At 37.8% G+C, this 23,617-nt stretch overlaps 1 protein-coding gene across 5 annotated transcripts in view; it reads right to left on the bottom strand.

Annotated features, from left to right (window-relative positions):
- Positions 1-23,617, bottom strand: part of ZFHX4 (zinc finger homeobox 4) — a 149,090-nt gene that overhangs the window by 5,636 nt on the left and 119,837 nt on the right. For all 5 annotated transcript variants that reach the window (XM_030266348.4, XM_072924775.1, XM_030266349.4 and 2 more), the window contains exons 5-9: positions 19,616-19,732; positions 13,466-13,602; positions 13,109-13,309; positions 10,629-10,746; positions 4,413-9,806 (exon numbers count right to left, since the gene is read on the bottom strand). In XM_030266348.4, coding sequence (XP_030122208.4) covers positions 4,413-9,806; positions 10,629-10,746; positions 13,109-13,309; positions 13,466-13,602; positions 19,616-19,732 — 5,967 coding nt within the window. The remainder of the gene's footprint in view (positions 1-4,412; positions 9,807-10,628; positions 10,747-13,108; positions 13,310-13,465; positions 13,603-19,615; positions 19,733-23,617) is intronic.

Genomic DNA, 23,617 nt, shown 5'->3' with positions numbered 1-23,617 from the left:
GGAGTTAAAATGCATTGTGAGCGCGAATTAGATAGTACAGTGAAACAAGTCACAACAGCTATAATTAAAATGTGGGTAATTGCTAGAGTTAGTGCACAATAACATTGAAGATGCTATTACTTGCTCCTCTGCTTCCAACAGGAAGTAACAAGCAATTGTGTGCAGAGCCTGCTGAAAATATATGAAATTATAAATAGTGTAAATGGAAAACACATGCATGATACAGTTAATGTGAACTGTTGCCTCAGCTTTGTCATGGTTATTTGGGCTTGCCACCTACTTAGGATTTTTTCCAATTTCATTTTATTCTCAACCTCTTCAACTCTTGTACAATTTGATGTCTTCAGTCTAATCACAGGGAAGATGCCTAGATCAGGCAAGATCTACTCCATTTTCCAGATATTCTTTGGAATTTAGTTGAAATACATATATTCAATGAAATATCCAGACAGATTGCTTTAGAACAGTGTAATCCACTTGTTTTATTGGAAGGTAAATGTGGAATGAGGGTTTCCAAAACTAAATTAAAAAACCTGATGAAACTAATACTTGATTTACAGACATGAGAGATAGAGTGGTAAATGCACTAATCATGAACAAACATTCTAATCCTGCTAATTATTTTAAAGTGACTATCAAAGAGGAGAGACTTCTCTTTCACTTAGAGGAATTGGAGAGCTAAAAATATAAAAATGAAACTGCTACCAATGGGTCAAAAGCAAACAGAGAACAGAATTCAATGCACTAATGAAAGCCATTGCTGCTGAATCAAATTTCTCTCTTGATAAGATTTCAAAACCCACTAAGTACATATTACCCAGTGATGTGTGCATTCTTGGAAAAAGCTGCTGTGAATCTTCAAGGCAGCCCAGGCTTAAGTGATGTGCAAAGAACCTATGGTAATGATGATGACATTAAAAGGTTCATAGAACCAGTATCAATAGCTAGAAGCAAGATGAAGCACTAGCTTTCTGCAAGGGATCATAGGCAAAACAAAAAGCTAAGGAAAAAGAGAATGTGAATTTTAAGAACAGCTGAAAACAGCAGGTGAACCCTTCTATCTACAGTCACCTAGAAAATAAGAATAAGCTTGATGAACAAAGATGAGCTAGAACTAAAATTCTTTATGAATTAGAATTCCACCAGATAACTCCTTATTAGGAATTATGCTGAGCAAACACTGCAGTAATTTTCAGACCTTGCTCAGCATTTAATACCCATAAGATGGTAAAATTACATTATCTAGAAAAATGTATTCCACAGGTGAGAGGACTGTGACACATAATCTCAGAACCACACGGTAATTCTGACATTGAAACCTACTTGTTTAAGAACAAAACAATGAAAGTTAAAGTTAATATATTCTTTTATTCAGAAATGAAGCTATTTTATTTTGCAAAATTTAATATTCACAAGTAATAATCTAGTTTAAGCACAATATAAAGAAGATAAAATGAACTGTAGTTTGAATCATTCCATCTTTTGTGAATTACTATTATTTTCATATGTTCCATTTCAAACCTTTTGTAAAAGCAAATACTGCATTTTAAAAAGCATAGTATTTTGCAAAATTTAGCTGGGTTTTCTGCATTTTGGAAATCAATAAAAAATACTGGATTGTCAAACATGAAAGTAAAATCTCTTATAAACTTGTATTAACCAGTGAAACTAATCAGTGCTACTTCTCTGTGTAGAATGAGGAAAGTGAATCACAAAGGAAAATTTTAAGTATTATGTTTACAATTACGTTTCAACAGTTCCCTGTCTGAGTAAACACATTCTTTCAACTTGAGGATCTAATTACTAGAGTTACTAATGTTAACACTGTCCCTTAAACAAAAATGTAGGACACAATGAATGGGCTTTGCTACAGGTAAAACAGTTATCCACCCTGTAAGCATCAGTAAAAGCAAGTAAACACTTCAATATAAGGGATCCCAGAGAGGCTTATTCTGAAGTGCATTTTTGGGTTTGGGTCCTAGAGAGAAGAAATGAAACACTTGCAGAGGAATTCACAAAAAGCAGACTTTGAATGGGAGCTTCAGCAAATCCTTCATGAAAAGAATGATGCAGAGCAATTGTCCTGCTCGCTGAAAATATACATGCTGCAAGAACCATAGCCAAGGAAAAGCTTGCTTGGATGCTTGCTTCCAAAAAGATACTTAAATGATTCTTAGCATCAAATATGAATGTGAGTTATCAGACAGAGCAGGGTAGAGAAGAAAATAGAAACGGGTTAATTAGGTGCAGAAAATACTAGTGTTGAGCATATACTGGAGCACATCTAAGTACATTACTGTTTTTCTATAATGAATGATTAAAATAATCTCTCTTATTTTTTTTCTTTCCACTTGCTATCACTGCTCCATTATGTATCATTAGGGAATGGAGATTTATGTATGCAAGTATTTTCCAGGCAACAAAAGGGGGATGTAGGGGCTGTTTAGCATATGGCAGAAGAGGAAGTTAACAACAACATTCTAGCAGCTGGTTTACACAGTGGGCTTTGCCCACAATGGGCTAATTAACCTTAAGAAAATGAAAGATGAAAGAGGGTAAAAATCCATCTCAATTGGCAGTGCATTGTGCATGATATCAAAGAAGAGGTGTTTGGTGGAAATTAGAAAATCTGAATATGGAATTGTTATGGAACAGTTGGCCTCTAATAATGCCTTTTGTATTATTAACAGGACAATTTACAGACTTTGATGTTACACTGGTACCAGTGAGTTAAAGAGTATCAGGGAACATTTCCCAGAAACTGAGAGAAAACCTTCTTTAAATTTAAACAGAAAGAATGCTTGTGGACACTGTTTTGGCCTAGGCCAACTAGCCTCCTCCTTAACAACTCCTGAGCACAGCTTAGAGGGTGGGTCCAAGACAATTCCCCAGGCACATTTTGCATGGGAACTTTCTGGTATTGGACTAAAAGAATATATATCCAAGCAAATTTCTTTGAGCAATATAGACAAATCCTCAGTTTTCTGAAGCCCTTTTTACCTGAAGGTCAACCTAGCCAAAGCTATTTAGCAAAGTTATATAGAGAAACCATATCTATAATTTTAATGAACAACAACCAGCCATTTTAGGATCAGGACGCTGTATGCCATTAAGAAGGAAATACAGCAACTTTATATTTCCTTTATATGCAATCTCTGTGCCAATAACTGTTTGACAAAAGCCAGAGGGCACTCAGCCAGAGACTCCATTGTGGAAGGAAAGCCTCTCTGATCCAATGAAGAGAAAAACAAGATGCTTTGACCACCACTTAGGGAAACAATAACATGATCATCATCAATCAAAGGAGACCTGGGTAGTAGAGAAGACAATGCTACAGTCTCAGTAAGCCTAAAAACACTGGTGATTAAGACTTTATTTTACTTGGCCAAGTGTGTTGCTTTCTAAAGCAAAGTTTAGAGATCAACAGCAAGTGGGATTACTGGATAAAATGAGGTGAGGGGTCTTAATTATCTTCCTAACTCTTCTGTGCACATATTTGATATGAATATGCGAAATTAGAAGATGACTGTGAAAGCTTCAGTCTGCAAGGCTGCAGTCAAGTGAACCTAGAGTGCAAAACTGGAGCCTACTTCAAGAAACACATTAAGTTCATTCTTTGATGACTAAAAAATCCGGCTGCAGAAAAAACGGCTCCTTAACATCAGTGAAACTTATTGCAAGAGGGAATGCTTTCCAACATGAGCAAAACCCAGAGTCACATGAGAGTCAAAACTGTCAGTAAAACGAGTTAGGTGTTCTGTTAAAAGTACAAGCCCAGATAAAGAGGTACATGTCTGTAATGACTTTATAAACTGGAATTTGGATTACAATTGAAACTGCCTTTACAAATCACCTTCAACAAACCCTTTTTTGTTTTAGCAGGCAGTTAGTCAGAAATATAATAGAGGGTCCTGGGCTGCAATTATATGAAATATTTATTCTGTATTAAACAACAGGTTGGAGTGATCTAAGGGATGAACCAATTTCCTGATGAACTGACAATGTGAGAATCTATTTTGTGCTTAATGAGATATTACATTAAATATTTGCATACAAAAAATTACATACAAAATTCTAACCCATGTTGTGACTAAAGGAGTATCATTCAAAACAAGCAAGTAAGTGTAACAATTATATATTTTTATTGCTTTTGTTAGAAAAACCTAGTGTTGGCTAAAACCATTTATCTTTTTTCTTTTTTTTTTTTTTTTTCTTTTTGGAGAAGTCAGATGTATCATCCAGGCTAGAGCATCATTGGAGAAATGCACTCAGTATAACCCATAGGAGTACTTATTAGCTATTCACACAAGTCTAACAAGCATGCTCTGAATGTATAATATGCTTTGTCTTAGAAGGGGATGGTGACTGTGCAAGATGATTAGATTAATAAAATCATCCCCTTATAGACTTACTGTTTGAACTTTGTGGAAATCCAGGTAAGGAGGATGGACCATTCATTCCAGGCAGAAGAACAGGAGGAAGGCCAGGGAGTCCTGGATAAGCTGCTGGCAAACTGATACCATGAAGAGAACTGCTGTCCATCATGCCTGGCTGCTGTACTGTTAATCCTAGCACATCAGTAGCCTTCTTTATGCGATCCAATTCTTGCTGTGCCATCAGCTGTCTAACCGTTGTAGGAGCTAAATAATCTTTCTCCCGGTCTAGCTGACTTCCCACAGTTTCTCTCACTTTTGTAATATGTTGTTTGGAAAAGATATGATCTCTTATGGACAAACGTGCAGAATATTTCACGCCACATAGAGAACATTCGGGCTTTGTCCCATCAGGTCCAGTCTGATTTATCATGAATGGCTTCCCTATGTTAATTTTGAATTTCTTTTCTTTAGCCCGGGCATTCTGAAACCAAACCTGAACCACACGTTTGGGCAGACCAATCTCATTCCCTAGCATTTCACATTCCTGCATGGTTGGAGTCCGGTAGTCACTAAAGCAAGCCTTGAGAACTTTAAGCTGAAGGTTACTCATTTGTGTTCGGAAACGTTTGTGGCCTGGCCGATCACTGTTTTTGGATTTAAAGGGATTGCTAGCTCCAAATGGGTTAGGTGAACTTGGATCAGCTATGCTTGAAGTTTCACTGCGGTCGGCATTATCATCAGGGTCATCAGTTATGTAGTAACTTTGGTCATGGTCGCCATCTTTTTCACTGAAATTTATTGAAGGGCTTGTTAGGGAAAAGATAAATTTATCATCAGTATTCTCATTTGTAGGTGTAGTTGCTGCTTTTGGTAGTGTGTCATTTACAAGCGGTTTTGGTTCTTTGGGGGGTGATGCAGGTTTTGCATCCCCTGAACTGCCAGTTGTGCTTTCCATTTCATTGTTGCCCTCATCCCCTGTTGTGGCATCACTAATTGCTGTATTAATTGATGAAGTTTCATCAAAGTCAGTCTTGTTTTGATCATATCCAGAGTCAGCAGGAGGGGCATTCAAATTTTCTATATCCTCACTAGACTCTGCTTTAAAAGAAGAAGGACTTAAAAGATTCTTCGGTGACATTTCTGCAGTTTTGCTAACAGGGGTCGATACAGTGGAGGCTAATTCATTTTCACTTGATAATTCAGTTTTTGCTAACGACAGTGATGGGTAATCAAAAAATATGTACTTTTGTGGACTTTCTCCTCCATCTTCATTTGATATCAAAGGACTTGGTGGCAAACTATAGCCAGCCTGTTTTCCTTCATTCCAATGTCGAGAGCGGATGTGACTTTCTAAAGCAGATTTTGCTTTAAACAGAGCTCGACAAAAAGGACATCTTTTATGTGACTGAGCTGGACCAACTGCACGGAACTGTCCCTTTCTTTCCCGAGCTCTTGTGTTCTGAAACCAGACTTGTACGACTCTCTTTTTCAGTCCCACTTCACGTGCAATATGATCTAGCATCTTTCTGGTGGGATTGGAATCTAGCAGGTACTTTTCGTAGAGTATTTCCAGCTGCTCTGGAGTAATTGTAGTTCTTAAACGCTTATCACGATGTTGATCTTCTCCACTGTTTCCTCCCTCCTTCTCACTACAGTTATTGTCTTCTTTATCATCTAGTTTCCGTTTCAGGGAACCAGAAACTGTAGCAGGGTGTGCTGTATGTGATGAGCCAGTTTGTGGTGGCATCTGAGCAAGAGAACTGTTAAGTAACTGTCCAGTCATCAAAGGATTATTTGGGTCAAATATCATATAGGGCATATCCATTGGTCTTTCTAAAAACTGTGAGTGAAGAAATTGGTTTTGAGCTGCTAGGAAATGCATGTGCTGGTGCTCTTGCCAAAGTTCTAGAGTTGGAAAGGCAACTGTACACTGATCACACTGATACTGTAATAACTGAGGAGGTAGACTGTTCTGTAGAGAAGTCATTGAAATTGGCAAAGGACTGGAAGGAACAGGTGTGTTTTGTGATGCAGAAGGAGGTCTCCCTACAATCTGGGATTGCTTTTGTTGAGGTGGTTGAGAAGCTGAGGGCTGAGGGTCAGATGTTACTGGAGTAGACTGTACTGGTTTGGTGCTTTGGGAAGTTGTATCTGTTTGCTTAGAAGTGGTTTCGTTTTGTTTTGGCTTTTCTGTGGACTCTGGTTTAGGAGAAGCCTTCTCAGGTTCAGGTTTGGGTGAAGGAATCAAAGGAGTACTAGAACCAGAGCCAGAGCTTGCTGCTGTGACTGTCAAGCTTTTTGATGAGTCATTTTGGCCAGAAACTGTACAGTTCTTATACACTGTTTGATCAGAGGCATCCATAGAGTCTTCAGTTTGGCTTTCATCTTGAGCATCATCATCTTCGTCTTTATAACACTGCTTCTTCTGGTGTGTAATTAAATCAAAGATCCTGGGAAAAACCACACTGCACTTTTTGCACTGATACTGCATGTTACTGGTTCGGATGTAACGCTCATTTGTCAGTTCCCTTTTCTCATTGTCTTTAGTTTCAGCTTGATTCTCATAACTTTTGCGAGCTTTTTGTCGTGCATTTTGGAACCATACGACAATAACTCGAGTAGGTAGGTTAAGTACAGTTGAAAGCTGCTCTATTTCATCATCCTTTGGATAAGCATTTGTATCAAAGAAGTCTTGGAGGACACGAAGCTGGTAGTCAGTAAACCGAGTCCTGGATGACCTCTTGCTGAAAGACGCATCAGACTTGTAGGGCTCTACAGCTGAAGGCTGAGGATCTATTCTGATATCTTCCAATACTGTTATAGGAGGATTGCTGAAATTATATGGTGAATCCTTATTTCTCTGTCGTTCTTTAAACAGCGTATTTCGAAACCAGTGCTTGATAACCTTCTGGGAAAGACCAGATTTCTCAGCCATTTCTTGGATCTGCTCTTCACTTGGAGAATTATTAATATCAAAATAAGCCCGCAAGATTTTTAATTGGTCATCTGTGATTCTTGTACGTGGACGCTTGAACTGAGAGTGACGCAGGAAATTGGGATCTAATCCCAGCTGCTGCTGGCAAAGCTGAGTAAGATCGGCAGATAAAGTATCCATTGGTGGCAGTTGGAGGGCAAGCTGAGGAGGCAGTGCAGGGTGTTGCACTGGCTGCATCATAATTGGAGGGAAAAGTGGGAGATCAAGTGAAACGGGAAGCTGGACTTGAGGTGGGGCTGATGGTGGTGGTGGTGGAGGAGGTGGAGGTGGTGGTGGAGGCGGTGGTGGTGGAGGTGTAGGTGGTGGGGCCTGCAAAGGTGTGGGAGCTGTGTTTTGAATTTTTCCAGCTCCAGCTGAAGAAGGCTGAGAAGGAGTTGGAGGAGGAGGAGGAGGAGGTGGTGGTGGAGGTGGTGGTGGAGGCGGTGGCGTTTCTGGAGAAGATGGAGAAATTGGATAAAGTTTGTCATATGCCTCCCTGTACTGTCGGGCAAATTTTTCTAATGCTCCATATGGAAAAAAATGTCCATGCACGTGTTCTTGATGACTCTTCAAAATAAGAATGTTGGAAAAAAGCTTACTGCAGGTTCCACACTCCAGTTTGTCTGTGTTTTCACCATCCCCAGTCTTGCTTTTTTTCTGCACTTTTTGCCTGTTCTCATTGTATTGGATAACTAACTCAAACCCAAAGTTCTCTAGCAAAGCCTTGGCTGCATTCCCCCTTGCTCCAGAAGCTATTCTGGGTGGTGGGATGGCTGGTTCTGAGGATTTTGGCTTCTTCATATCTTTGTTTTCTTTTAGTCCTTCATTCTCATTAGTAAATTCTTGCTTTGGCTTCTCATGTTTTTCAGAAACTTCTTCTGACTCCTTATATGATGGCATATCCTTTAGCAGCTGGCAGTCCGTACTTACTAAGGTATTTTGCTCTGCTTTCATCAGCTTACTACTTTGCTGCTGCTGCTTTTGGGACTGAAGTTGGGGTTGGGTGGACTGATACTGTTGTGCCTGTTGCTGCAGTATCTGTAGCTGGGTTTGGCCAACATGGTGCTGAGTTTGTATCTGCTGCTTCAAATCTTCAAGCAGTGATCCTGTCATACCAGCCATCCCAGGCATACCAAACGTGGCAGAACCAGGCAGACCCAGATCTGGGGTCAAGCTAAATTCTGTCCCAGGTATATAGAATGGGAAAAGGAATTGGGGTTGTTGAAATTGGAGCAGTGCTTCTGGCGTCACTGGAAAGTGAGGCAAAAAAGCTGGATTTAGAAACTGTGGTTGAAAGAATGCAGCTTGTTGTTGCAGTTCATGCTGTAGTTGCATTTGAAGTTGTGCTGGTGACTGGGGTGGGTGATGTGTAGGTTGAGCAGAAATTAATTCAGAAGCTTGCTTTTTATTTAATTCTTTGGCATCTAAATGTGTTTCTTTGCTGTTAACTGCTGGTAAGCTCACAGATTCTAGCATTCCTTGGCTGGGGCTATTCACATTCCCTGCAACACTATTACCACCACTCATATTACTACTTGGTTCTAGTTTTGCAGCCCTTGCCTTTGTCTGATGAAGCACAGATCTCATATGGATTTCCAATGTAGAACTTTGGCTATATGCAACATTACAAATGCTGCACTTGTAGGGTTTGTTGTCAGTGCTGCTGTTGGTTTCTTGAGGGACAGGACTTGATGCTTCCTGCAAAACCTTTTTGAGTTTATGCAGATGGGACACTGAGTTATAGTGGACCAAGAGAATGTTCTTTTGGGTGAAAGACTCTTTACACACTGTACACTTGTATGGGCGAGATGGATCTAGAAATTTTTCCATAGTAAAATTTGGCCCTTTTCTAAAAGGTAAGGTCCGCTTTGGTTCAGAGCCCATATCATCTGGAATAGAGCTACTATCACTTCCTACAGGACTTGCTTTACCTTCCTGGTCCATCTCATAATCTCTTTCTATTTCCTGTTCTAGTGCATGATCGTCTTGTGCCATACTTTCACTTTCTCCCCACAGTTCACCATTGACAGGTAAAGATGCACACAGCTGCTGAAGTTCAGCTTCATTGAGTTCAGGGTGGCCTGCTTCCAAGTGTTTTTTTAAAGCCTGGAATGTACGGAAGCTACGTTGGCAAAGGCTACACATGGTAGCTGCCCGAATAGCGTGGTACTGGGAATGTATCTGAAGCTTCTGCATAGTCTTAAAAGCCAAGCTACAATGGTTACAGCGGTACTTATAGACATGGCGGTCAGAGACAGACAGCTGTTGCTTCTTCTGCTGCTCATTTAGCTGCTCTGTCATAGAGTCAGTGGTCTTTACATCTTTACTGCTGCTCTTATTCCAATCTGGTGTTTCAGCAGATTCCTTAGGTGGCTTCTGTTCCTCAGTCTTAATTTCCATTCCAGTTTTTGATTCATCGATCCCAGGGGTATTTTTCTCATCCACAGGACTTTCACCTAGTTAGAGAAAGTGAAGTGTCTTTTACACAACTAGAAGAGAAAGCACACAGTATTCATTTTAATTTATTTTTTCATCAGAAATCAAGAAAGGCACCTAGTATGCCATGCTTAGCAAAATGTAACAACCTGTCCTTGGGCCAGAAAATAAAGTGGGCAGGACAAACAGGAGTTTAAAAAAAAAAGGAGTAAAACCCATACACAATGATCAGATTGGCAGTGGCATCTGGCCGAGTAGTGGCATAGGGCTTTTCTTCACCAGAAGGTAGGAGTTGATTGGTACAATAGCAGCATGAAACAAGAAAAGGAAATAAAGAACAGGAAAGAGTGAAAGACTAGAAAATGGGGACAACAAGTAGGACAGATGATTAGAAAGAGTATGATAGTGGTCAGAGAAGAGAGGAAAGACCATGCTGTGACAACTAGGAAAATTTCCCAGTGCATAATACAGTAAGTGTCCAGGATCAGAAACCTGCTACTGGAAATAAAGACAAAATCACTTACCCAGCATTCCTGATTGATGGTGAAAGCGCCACTGTCTTTTGGGACTGAGTCTTATTTGCTAGTTAAACAAGGAGGATCTTGCCCTCCTTGTGGCATGGCACTGCTGTTTGATTTTACCTCCACCAAAAGCAAGGAGTCTGGCATATATGTACTTTCTACTAGCTCAGCCAAATTCAGACCCCTTGCTATATATTTTTTTTTTTTAATCTCTGTGGCTATAAGCAAGCCAGAAAAAGACTCCCTTTACTAAGTAACAATGGTTTTATTTCTAACTTACCAATACCTAGCTTTTACATGTCTGGGCTTTTCCTTGCATACCTGGATATTTCCCAGATCCCTCAGCTGTAATGGTTGCAGGTGTGTCACGTTCAGATTTCTCTGAAGCAGCTGCTGGCAATAGCATGCTATTGGGCATCATGACATCTGGTACAGGAACCTTTGAAAACCAAGAATATGGTATTATTACAGAAAAAGTCCTATTATTTAATAGTATACAACAGTTTTAAATTATAATTCAAAAGATCCACCATATCTGAATGACTGTCAGAATCAAGTTCTTGATTCAGTCCTTGATTATATTTCTGAGAGATAATAATCCAGAGCATCTTGGTGGAGAATCAGCTCAAAATAATCCACAACAAGGGGATGCTATAGAACTACATGCATTCAATATTTCATGGCCTCAGTATCACCACAAAGAAGGTTTTCCTGACTTTGCCAGGGTCATTGGATTTATCAGAGGAATTCTCCTAGGGTATCCTCCAAAGACAGAGATCATGTTGAGATATGGTCATCAGTCAGTCTTTCACTGAGGGCATTCCCATTTTTTTTCACCTGTATTTTTTTTTACACAAATGGTGGACATTCCATGATCTTTGAAAGAAAATTAAGTTTTTTTTCAGAAGGGAAGTAACAATTTATTTCTATTTAAAATTAGATTTTTTTCTCTTTCTTGACTTCAATTTCTTATGTATCATCATCAGATTGCTTTATCTGTTGAGTTACGCTTTCAAATTATAGACAGAAATCTTTGAAGGATGTACTTTTAATCCGGTAGTATTCAGTTTAGCTAAGTTGATATGAATATCAACTTGCTCAACATTTCATGTTTTTATTTTACTTTGATCTTTAAAACAAATTCATATCAGAAATATAGGATTGTCCTATTAAGACTTAGCAAGTTTAAGTTCAAGCTCCTTCACTCCCAGATTCTGTCTAAAGAATCTTGGGTAAATCAGTACATACTGTGCTGCAGTTCCTCATCTCTAACAGAAGGATAGGACTTCATACAGCAGTAAAAAGATTATCCACAGAAGAGATTTTTGAGTTGTAAATAAATAATGAAAGATACATTCATTACGAGCTATGAGTAGAAATATCTTTTGTTCCTCTAACATTGGATGCATAAGAATATATATATATATATATATATATATATATATATATACAAATTGCCTCTTGAAAAAATCTAGACATTTAAAAACACCCACCTGGGTTTAGTACATTTGTGATTTAAGCATGGCATCAATAGCATCCTCTTATAGGATTAATGGTTTTGAGTTTACTTGGTAGGGAAGGTGTTTTAAAAACAGTGTTTTAGAGAACAGTAAATGTCCCAGAAAAAAAAAATTGCTATAAATAGTATTTACTTTTTTTGTCAGATGGTTCAGTTATGGACAGAGCATATTAGTGTAAGCAATGATGACAATTTCAATTATGAAGATTATGTTTTACAATCTTTTCTCTGGGAAACATTGGGGTTTTTCCCCTCTCAGAAACATTGGGACAACTCCCCATCACCTGATGAGGAAAGATTTCAAAGTTGCGTCATTATCAGCATAGAGGGAATCAGGAAGAACTTGAGAAGAAAGCTAGTGCTGCTCAATATGTAGGGGCAGATGTTTCCATAGTTTACCATTTTCCTAAAAGGGTCTTTGAAAGTTGAATTTCTACTGCATTTTCCTTCCAGTGGGCCAAAATTACATGATCTGTCAGAGCTATAATTAGTAGAAAACAAAGGAAAAGAAAAGAAGTTCCCCAAGTGTGTATTTGCTCCCCAGCTCTAAGCACAAGGAACTCTAGACCTTCAGTTAAGAGGTCTCTTCTTTCTAATATTTTTAACACTTTAGCTGGGAATGAGGTGGTGGATTTACAACCACAACTATACAAATTAAGGAATCATCTATGGATACAGAAGTAAATACTTAAGGAGCTGGATCACTGAGATTTACAAGTACATTTCCATCTAAGAAGACAAGACAAGCAGAGCCAGTTTGTCTTAGGAGGTCTGTTTTCTAACTGAATTTATGTTGTATTAACATATAAGTACAAGACTTGATTGCGTTTTTACTGACATTGTTTTGAATGGATGTTTGAACTGCTGTTTTACAGTGAATTTCATATAATGTAATGCACAGTAGAGGTATACACAGGAATACTTCTATGTTTGGGAAATACATTCTTCAGGGAGTTCCTGTTACTTCACAAACAGAAGTCAGAATACCTCTGAGACCTGGATATTATTAGACCAAATTTTCAGCTATGCACTTAGTGATATGGACTAGGCTAACTTTTTCAAGGTTAATGTCAGTGAGGAATCAAAGGCTTTTTGCATCTGTGAAATCTACCTTCAGCCATTTTCCCAAGGGACAGCAGTCACTGGATGAGCTGACAAGAGAACCTGAGTCCTGACCCACTCCTCTCCTTAGGCTTCCTGAACACTAAATCACAATAAATACATTGCCCACAAGGCCCAAGTATGTTTGTGTAGCATGTGCACCAGTATTTGGATCACTTACTGTCATGAGCAGTTTCTCCACACAGTCAGGGGACACACTATGCAGATGGGTCAAATGAAGCTGGAGATGCATTTTGTTGCTGAGGACATCTTGGCAGAGGGGGCAGCAGATTACAGGTTGCATTGAATGCTGTGACAGGACATGCATCTGGATACGATTTGGGTCCCTACCATTGTAGTTACAATAAGGACATTGATAGAACTGAAAAAAAATCAAGTTAAGATGCAGGCTATTAGTCAATGTGCTTTTTATAACTTGCTGATATAGCTATTTTAACAGCATATCATCTCTGTTTCATTCTTGAGTTATTTCAAAAAGAGTTCTAGAATGCAATTAAATTGTTACATTTCCTTTTACCTGCTCATGACAAAATTTATTGTCCTCTGGAGGCTTTGATTTTTTAGCCGCCGCACCATCCTCTTCTTTTGCCAGAAGAAGCTGTTGTGCCCCTACCACGGTGTTTGCTTTTGGTTCCTTCTCTGGTGTGACTATTCCTGTTTTGAAAACATAATGTTTTAAACTTAAAAATATCCTGGTTTACAAAGAGGCTCTGACTTCAAAGGTCTGTATTGTCTTTGAGGGTCTTTTTTATGTTTGCTTGCTTGTTTTTTAAACACTGAGAAAAAGTAAAGATGAATAAAACAAGTCTGGTAAGCAAAAAGGTGAAAATACACTTTTATTCTTGATATTCTATAAATACATTTAAAAATGGACTCTTCTCTACTGTTTAGATAACCCTAGGTTGCCTTTAAAGATTAATCAATAATGTTCTTTCTTTAACAGCTCAGTATGAATTTGTCTATTACATTAAAACAAATCAGCTTTTGCTTAAAAAGCCTGTTTTCCAAATAATTAATCTGCTGCTGTTTAATTACCCTCTCTCTTTTCTAAATTGTCTGAGCAATATTATTATTGTGCTGTTTTGATAACTCCTGCCTGGTTACTATTCTGAAGCTAAATATAGCGAGGCTTTAAAAGAAATACTGTGGAGAATAGGATTTCAGAGCTAACTTAATATTAATTATATACAAAGATCAGTCATTTGGGATTGCTTTAGATGTTTACACTGTGAATTTTTATAGTCTGGCATTTGTGATCAAAACCAGAATATAATTGTTTACTATAGATAGTTGTACTATTAAGTATTAAATACTGTATTTAATATTATGCCTGAGCTAGCTATGTAATGTGGCCCAGTCTTGCACACATCAAAGAAAAGAGTGCAATTCTAATTTCCCAGTCCATCAGAAAATTCTTTCCAGCGTCAATTTGCCAGATAATCTCTTCTGCTAGGCTGGATATTACAAGAGCATTGGGTAGGCATGTCACATACATCTCACGACAAACACAAAACCTCATTTACCAACCATTCCAATCTCATCATAGTGCGGCATCATCTGACCTTTTTTCTGCTGTTTATTATGAGTATTTCTAATTTTAACTTTCAATTTTCACCATCTTCCAGTCAATTTGCAACTAAATTATTTCCAGGGTGAGGACACTATCACTGGACACTGGGTGCAAATACATCTTGAAATGCAATGAAGCTAAACCATTGATTGCTATCAGACCCAACGTAAATATATAGTCCAGGGGTAATCTGATTGTATGCTGTGCATGAAGATTTATCTTGATTTTTTTCAATCCACATAAGGTTCATATAAATGAACAAATTGCACCTCATTGCACAATAACCTAGGATTAATTTAAAAATAAGGTCATGGACATTTTGGCAACAAAGTAAACAAGAACAAAGAAAACATAAACTCAAGAACTTTTTATCATTATTTTCATATAGACTTTATGCAATATTTGATCTTACAAGGACAACATTAAAGAGAAGCAAAATAAGAGAACAGTTTTCAAGGTAAACACCAAATCCTCATGGTAAAATAATAACTAATTGAAAACTGAATCATACAGGGACATTTTCTGAAGGGCACATAAAAAAAAACCAAACAAGCATAAAACATATTTTATGACTTCCACCTTAATGGTGATTTCCCTACACATTGACTTTCATTCCTAAGTTGTTAATTATTTCTTTTGATGTAATTTAGCCTGGTAATTTTTGCATGCTCTAGCTCAAATTAAAGCTTATTCCTGCCACATTTCCCTATTTATATATTCATCAGTTCATCATCATATGTTTATCATATGAACAAGTCCCCTTTTTCATGATATTCAATTCATCATCATTTGTTTATCAAAGGAACAAGTCCCTTTTTGGAGCCCTCTGAATTTTTGCACTCTCAGGAACAGATCTTGGAGGTCTCTTTTAGACTGCTCAATCACGGTTGGGCCAACAATCCAAAGGACTACCTATGATTAAAGGTAAAATTTAAGTAATGAAATCACATAAGGCACCATTTTATTACTCATTTTGCCTTATGACTATTAATAGAGTCCTCTTTGACCTATCTGTATTTACATATTATTTAAGTATCTTAACTATGAGAATTATGGGAAGTAAAAAAGTAACATACTATGTTAAGAGTCCCTCCATACCACTAGATTGTTCTCAAATGTTTGTTACAAAAATTACAAACCAAGTTCTCCTCCAAAACTTACTTGTGAAAATGCATCTAACTGTGTTTTGGCAGTGATATTAAACTGCTAGTGAAGTTTATCTTGAAGCGCACTCTGTGTGCGCCTGGGCACACACAAGGTTGCTATTACACATCATCTTCTACCACAGGATGGAATAACTTAATTACTTCAAAGGGCCTATAATAATCATGAAACACATAGTTCTTGTTTCTATAAAAACAAGGGGGGTTTTTTGGTTAAATTTCTTTTGCGGTTAATATAATAAAACAGTGGAGTTATAAAACACTGTGCTGGGGTCAATAAATGCATAACAAAACACAGCTTTTTACAATGTTTACTATGATATTTATATAAACTGTCAAAGTTTACAAAGGCTTTGTTGTTTTGTTGTCGTTTGGCTCTGGATTCATTCAACCTCAAGCACTGCTACTTCTTATATGACTGAAGTTGCATCTGGCCAATAGTAATGTAACTGAGTCTGGGACTTATGGTGAGCTTTAAAGAAAACAAAAAGGGTGGTTGATTTTGCCCCTGGCATAGGGGAGTCACTTGCCCCTGCACATGGAGAAGACCCAAGCCACAGTGAACATGGCAAAAGCAGAGTTCAACTTTGGTCCAGCTGCCATCACTCAGTTCCTTGTCTATCTATATCAACACTCTGCTTTCCATGTTCAATTCACAGTTTTAGGGAGCTTTGGTAGAACAGCTGTAAGCACCTATGGTCTAGAAATGGTATCAAAGGAGGAGGGAAAGAGAAAAGAAAATCTTATGGTCTTGAGCATGCTGTGTGCACTTTTCATAACTACATGTTCCACTGCCATGCCATTCTTACCAGGCAGTTGTAAGAAAATACTAAATCCAGTTGTTACTCATGTTTTAAATACTAACTTTTTATTCCTGAGACACATTATTTGTAGGTTTGGGGTTTTTTTTGCAATTGTGAAACATATCATAAATTCTTTTTATAATATAAAATACGCATCTTATTTTAGATGAATAATGCAATTTCAATACATTTAGCTCAAAAAGTAAGTTTAATTATAAATAAGTGCCATGAAATAGACTAGGCAATGATTGCCTGTCAGTAAGAGAATTCTTTAACTTGTGTAGGATTGCTAATATAAAAATGACACAATTCACTGCAATTCAGATGTCATCACCTTTGTAATATATTTTGAAGCACCAAAATAAAAATAAAAATGTTTGTGTGACTAATAAGAAGGAGAAAGTTAATAAAGTACATATACCAGTGAGAAAAAAAAATCTGGAAAAGCCATGATAAAACCACTATTTTCTTATTTATAAATCTTTGTATTTGATAAAGATTGCATAATTTAAGACTTCTGACACATCAGATGATGTTATTCAGACTCAAAATAATTTTAAAATTATAATTACTGGTAGAGTATTCTTTCTAATTAGAGTAGAATGAAAGGATAATTTTCATTGCAATAATGAAGGTTAATTTCCATCCTTCCTCATGTTTACTACCTTATTAAAAAGTGCTCCCCTTAGCCATGGCAGAGACATATTACATTTTCAATGCAAATGTATTAATCTGGATAAATTCCATATTAATTCTTGCACTGCATAGAGCTGTAATTTGGATTATAATTAATCTAAAGTGGCACTAGATTTAAATGACAATATAAATGAGGCATTAGTAGGCTTTTCTATTCTGAATGAATATTCAACAAATATAACTTGCATATTGCCAAGTCGCATCTTGAAAGCTCTTCTCCTTGAGATAAGGTAAGCAAAGCAGCACAACAGCTTACACAAACACACTGTTACTAAATACATGTTAATCCTTTCTTGTCTAATAGATTCTATGCTAAAGAAGGGTCACACCACTTTCCTGTCTAACTTGTTAGTATTGTGATTAATTTATTGGTTTTCCTGAGATTTCTTTGGCAAGACTTGCAACACTCAATTCATGAGAAAGCCCAAATTAACATTCAATTATACAGAAGCAGTTATGCAGTCATTAGAAACACTTGTCAGCTGAGTGAAAATTAAGATGATGGTTGGAATGCTACATATGTAAAATTAATTTAGATTAGGAAAATAAAAGTTTGTAAAAGATTCAGGATTTTACAGTACAAACTATTTTCTGCAAAGCACAGAGGCAATCATGTATTTCAGCCCTTGTTTTTATATGAATCTTACTGCAAAGTTATTTGTGTAATTGCTGGCACGGGAATGCAGAACAATTATGCTGGTTTTTTTGTAGTGCACCCAGTAGGCATCTGGATATAGGTTTGTCCTAATTAAACTTGGCCCTTATGAATGGCTAATCCTGATGGAATTTTGAGAATTCCCCTTCAGTATTTTTTTTCTAGATTCCATTTTATTATTTTTTCTATTTTTTTTTTTTTTTTTTGGCTAGAGCTTTAATACCATATTCTTTCCTAAACAGCTATAAATGGACCAGCCTAAGAAAAAGAGAGGGCTGCTGAATTCCCTGAAGTGGTTCATATTGTCCCCTAGATGAAGCGTGTGATAGGAAATGCAGGCTGCAAGTGGCTGTCACCCCTCTCCTGGGGAGTGTCCCGGCCAGCCCCTAAGGAAACTGCATAGAAGGACTTGTGTCAGCCTGGGAGCACGGCTTTACTGCACTGCAGATGGTTTTGACCAAGTCAGAGAGCCAGACGAGGGGAATATATATTTTAAACCACAACACAACTTCTTGCTCAACATCATCCTTGTCATCATCGGCCTTCTCTCAGTCTCTTGATCTCAAAAAATAAAGTGACTGAAGAGCAGTCGAGGTTGTGAACTGTGATGGGTACTGACCTTAGCCCGTCAACAAGCAAACTTAAAGGAAGCTTTAATCTTTAAGTCAGTCTTCTGAACTGACATGTCACAGAAAGGGCCATCCATAATTTTTTTTTTGGAAATAAATTCAAAAATGTTTACTATGTAAAGAGCAAATTGAAGTATGAGTGAATTTGGGTGTAAAGGAACTCAGATGTAAAATGCTGTTTTTTTCTACAACTATATGTCTTTATGGATAACACAACCTCCTTTGTATGCTGCTGTCATCAGCATACAGGGAAAAGATATATGACTACCTGAAACTAATAGGCTTCAACCTGTTTCAGCACTTCTTCTGCTTCAGTGAATCCAACATAATGTAACTAGGTATAGCGTGCGGCAAAAGTAGCCAATGTAATATTCATTGTGACCATAGATTTCCATCTCATACATAAAAAGCATGGGTGAAGTCACATATTTGCCAAATCAAACACAGAAAAAGCCTTGGGTATCTACACCAGATGCTGGCCCTAGGTTTGTTTGTGCACAAGTAAATGTCATGACATAGAGGTTTTGTTTTCAAAGACAGTAGCTTTCATTACTGGGCTTTGTCTATTGCAGGAGATCAAAATTACCCAACCCATAATCCGTTTTCAATGATATTTCCTCTTTCTTAGGCTGAATCATCTGTAAACTTTTTCACTGGGTTTTGTGTATTTTTTTGTAAATGCCTCAAATAAATGCCCAGGAAGAGGCCAGATTCTTGAGAGTAACTAATCTGTGAGCAAGAGCAAAAAATAATAACAAAAAAAACCCACATTCTTTGGGTTAAAAGGGGGGCAAAACCTGATTGAAGAAAAAATTCAAGTGGTACCTAATCCTATGCTTATGAAAAATTAATATGCCATCAGAGGAATCACAAGTACAGCAAAGATTAATGAAAGGCGCTTAAAAAATTACAAGCACACAAACTGATTTGATTAAAAAATAATCTCACTGGTCGTCCTGTAATATTCTTCAACTTATCCGCATCTATCCTGTCAGATGGTTATGATTAAAAATAGGTCAATGGGAGGCTACTGATAGAAATCACATGCAAAATGCACATGCAATGAATAGTACTGGGAATGTCCAGACAGTTTAAATGAAAGAGCATTTCATAAGTTTAAAAAGGGGGAAAACAAAATTCTAGCATCTTACCAGAGTCTTTACTAGATTTTTTGCCTTCACTATTGTCTCTCTCACTTGAGTCTTTATCATCAGCCACAGCCACTGATGTACTTTTAGCAGACCCTTCTGTGTCTTCACCTTGTTCTTCTGTGGACAAACACAGAAAAGACCTCAGGAACGGAACTCAGTGACCAGTTAACAGCAGTTAAAAAATATGTCCTGTAACAAGAACAGCACTAACAGAAGGCGGCAAAATAGGGGGGAAGAAGGGTTGGGGGGAAGAAAAGGGAAAGAATCAGTGCTTTAAATATGTTAATTTTAAATAATTTGCAATATTTCAAAATTTGACTGTGTCTTTACAAGAGTACCTACTTTCCCCCAGTGTGACAGATTTAAAGCTTGTAATTTCATGTTCTTTGGCTAGAAATGATATGTGTTAAAATACATGTACATGCATGCACACACACGCATACATGCACACATACACCCCACACAGGCTGGAACAAAAGCAAGCTCATGTAAAAATGCATCTTGGAGCCAAAAAAAAAAAAAAAAAAAAAAAAAGGAGATCTCAAATATAAATCCTATTAGTGCAGCAGTATCCAGCTAATTGCAGTAAGTAAGTATTAGGTATTAGGTACTGTATTAAATATAAACCTCTGGCTTTGCGGGAGAAGTCTCAAATTTTGTCTCCAGGGGGAGCCATTCAGGATAAATGATGCAACTTGGTTTACGGCTTCTGAAGAAGCAGCATTACCCACACCTCACTTACGTGTTCACACCAGCTAGATTACATGGAAATCTTCACAGTAACTCAAGCCCATTTAATTATTCGGTAAATCTTAGCTATGCTGCTACTGGTGGATTAATCTGTTTATGCAGTTAGCTTCTATGCTGGGGCTGTGTAGCACTAATCCGTGAAAGGCCCACTGTTCCTTTTCATCCTGTGATCATTTGTCTCTCACTGTGCTGATGTCACATTTTAATGAATTTTTAGCAATCTGAGTAATGCCAGATAACCAGACTTGCAACTCCCTACAGCACAGCATGCTGTTTTCATTGCAGCACACACACACACACACAAAAATAAAAATCATATTTCCCTGTTCAGGTAGGAATTATATAAATTAGGAGGTGAACGTAAAATGGGATTCGAAGAACCAGGCCGCTCGATTTCATAAAATCTTTAATGACCATATAAATTAACCCTGGAAAGGCAAAAGGTCACAGACACACATTTGCATACTCTCTTCTATTCACTTTTGATAAGCAGAGCTTTTATGCAGGGAACATGATACAATTAACCCTTCAGGAACCATACAAAATGCAGCTACCGACATTTTAAGTGTCAAGCATTAACTGAAAATTACACACTGCATAAAATTTTCATTGTAAATGCTATAGTGATTGAAAGGGGGAATAGTGGCCCTCTTCGCACCCCATGTTTTATTAATAACATTCTGACAGCCGAATGAAATATCCTCTGTCATATGTAGCAGCTGAGCACAAAAAAATTGCTGCCTATTGCCTTACTGCCAGCCATACATTGAAACCCTATGCCTAGGCAAACAGCCCCTCAGATCGATGTAGCAAACCTATCCGATTCTCAACTCTCTGCAAAACCTTTTGTAAATTGGAAGAGAAAATTCAGCTGCAATTTTGGAAACCAGCCTTCTCCCCGACCAAAAAAAAAAAAAAAAAATCCTGACCACAGATCAATGTGTTTTGCATTGACATGGAAATACAATAGGTTAGGACTAAGCATGTGTGTCCACTTTCTGGAACAATGCAGGGAGAAAGATGGTCCCTTCTTTTAAAAATAATTGCATATTAAAAAAAAAAAAAATTTCCATGTGAATGGGAAGCCCACTCACGCTGTCTGAGCGCTCTCGTCCCTGCAGCCCCCCCGCCTCGTCCCACGCTGATAGCTAATCACACATGGTGGGGATGCCCGGCGCGCCGGGAGCGCGGCTCGGGTGCTGCGCGCCTGTGATCGCGCCCGGCTCGGGCTGTGCCGGCGCTGGGCGCGCACACACCGGGCGCCGCTCCAGCGCCGGGCCCCGCCGAGCCGAGGGCAATCCCTTTTCGACTCATCCTTGGGAATGGACGCATTGCTTCTTTTACTAGATTTACTGGCCCAATCCCCCTGGGCTGGAAAATGAAGTGTCAAAGTGCTACTGAGTGTCCTTATCTTGAGGGGACATAAAATTGTAAGGGCTATCGTGGCACACATTAATAAAACATTGTGTGTGTGTCAGGCAAAGAGAAAGAAAATTATGAAGGTACTAAAAGAAAAGCTACAGTATCATCTGGGTCTCATCAGACAATTTTTGCAGGGTGCTCTCCTGTTTTTCTGGTATGTGTTTTAAGTGTGAGAGAAATTCCCAGACATGTTCTCCTATACATCATCGTGGTGTCTGACCTCAGCCTGACCCTGGCAACAGTTTGAGAAATCTGAATGTGAACAAAGACTCTGTGTCAGCAGCAGGGAGAGATTGCGGGATAGACTTTCCCCATCAACTTAATCGCAAACAGCAGTTCTGAGGCCATAACTTTACAGGGCTGCACCAAGCCACAAACACATAACCTTTAGAGGTGAAACTGCCCCTCGCTCCCCAGCCCCCCTTCTGTGATTTTTCTCAGTCTTCTGGTGCTCCCTTTGATGTAGCAAGGCAATTAGCTGTAATGTTCAAGTACTGCAGACCTGTTTTATGGTTTGGAAGGTGAGAGCTGTTTATTACAGGTAGGCTCCTGGGGGCCATAAAGGCTTCGCAAATTTTTAATCATGCAAAAAACTAATCAAAATGTAACTTATACACACCATAAAAATTAATATCATTATTATGCATGGTATAAATTGCCTGCCTTGGCTATCAATGGCACTCCCTTCTAGAAAATACATTTGGCATTCATTTCAGAAATATGTATGGCATTCACCTCAGAAGTAAATTTCATAGACAGAAATGATAATACAACTTCTCCTATTTTCCTGCAAAATTACGGAAAGGTTGTCTGAGACTCACACTGTCACGACATATATCAAAGGGACAAGATGAAAATAAAACAGCTCTAACTTAAAAGCAGTTAGCAAATTACAAAAAATCCTCAAGACCTTTGTCAGGACAGATATTGAGGAAATGTAACTATCAAAGCCATTACATTCCTATGCCAGAATGCAACAAATATCTTTTTTTAGCAACATTTTTGTTCTTACTACATGTGCCAGCCAACAAAGAATACCATGCAGAAATAAAATTGGGATGGCCCCTGCCCAATGACACAAAATTATGAATTATTATGTATCAACAAAACACAGTACGATTGTGCTACAGATTCCAGAGTTAAGTTCCAGCATTCTGTTTTAAATTTACAAGAGTCTTGCCTATATACATTTACAAATGTCAGCTTTGAAAATGAATAGAGCACCCGATTCAAATGTACTTTAATGGCTTTAATAACACTTACTATTGCAATATGATATTTTATTCACACCTGGTTTTATTTTGTCCAAATGTTGAAAATTTCTTTTGATGTTGGATGTCTTGAATTTAGCCATTATCAAACTTTTGCCTCACGACTGATGTAAAATTAAACATAAAAATAAAGTTAGCAGCATTCTGCACTAAAACTGAAATAAAGAAAAATGAAAAATTCTTCTGTTATAGGTAACATTAATCAGTTGATATTGTAAATTCCATATTTTATGTAATATACTTTAGTATGCTAATCTACACGCGGGTCTAGTTCTGTACTGATTTTATGAAGTAAGACCCTTGTGATTTTCCTCAGTCCAATGAAATCAAGATGTGTGAAGATTTCAATTGCAAAATTCAGCCTCAGCCAAAGCTGACCAGCAAAAAAATTAGATAAATATTCATATATACGTTAGCAAAGCCTGACTTATGGAGGTGTGATTTAAAGAATGGATACATACACCATAAACAAGGGAGGGTATGCAGAAAAGTATAAATTTTTAAAAATTAAATAATTAGTAGTAAAACAAGACCTGGATGAGTTGAAACAATCCTCTCA

This window comes from Taeniopygia guttata, chromosome 2 (genome assembly GCF_048771995.1).
Source record: "Taeniopygia guttata chromosome 2, bTaeGut7.mat, whole genome shotgun sequence".
NCBI lineage: Eukaryota > Metazoa > Chordata > Aves > Passeriformes > Estrildidae > Taeniopygia > Taeniopygia guttata.
Note: the sequence above shows the minus strand (reverse complement) of the source record. Positions and strands in the feature narration are given on the sequence as shown.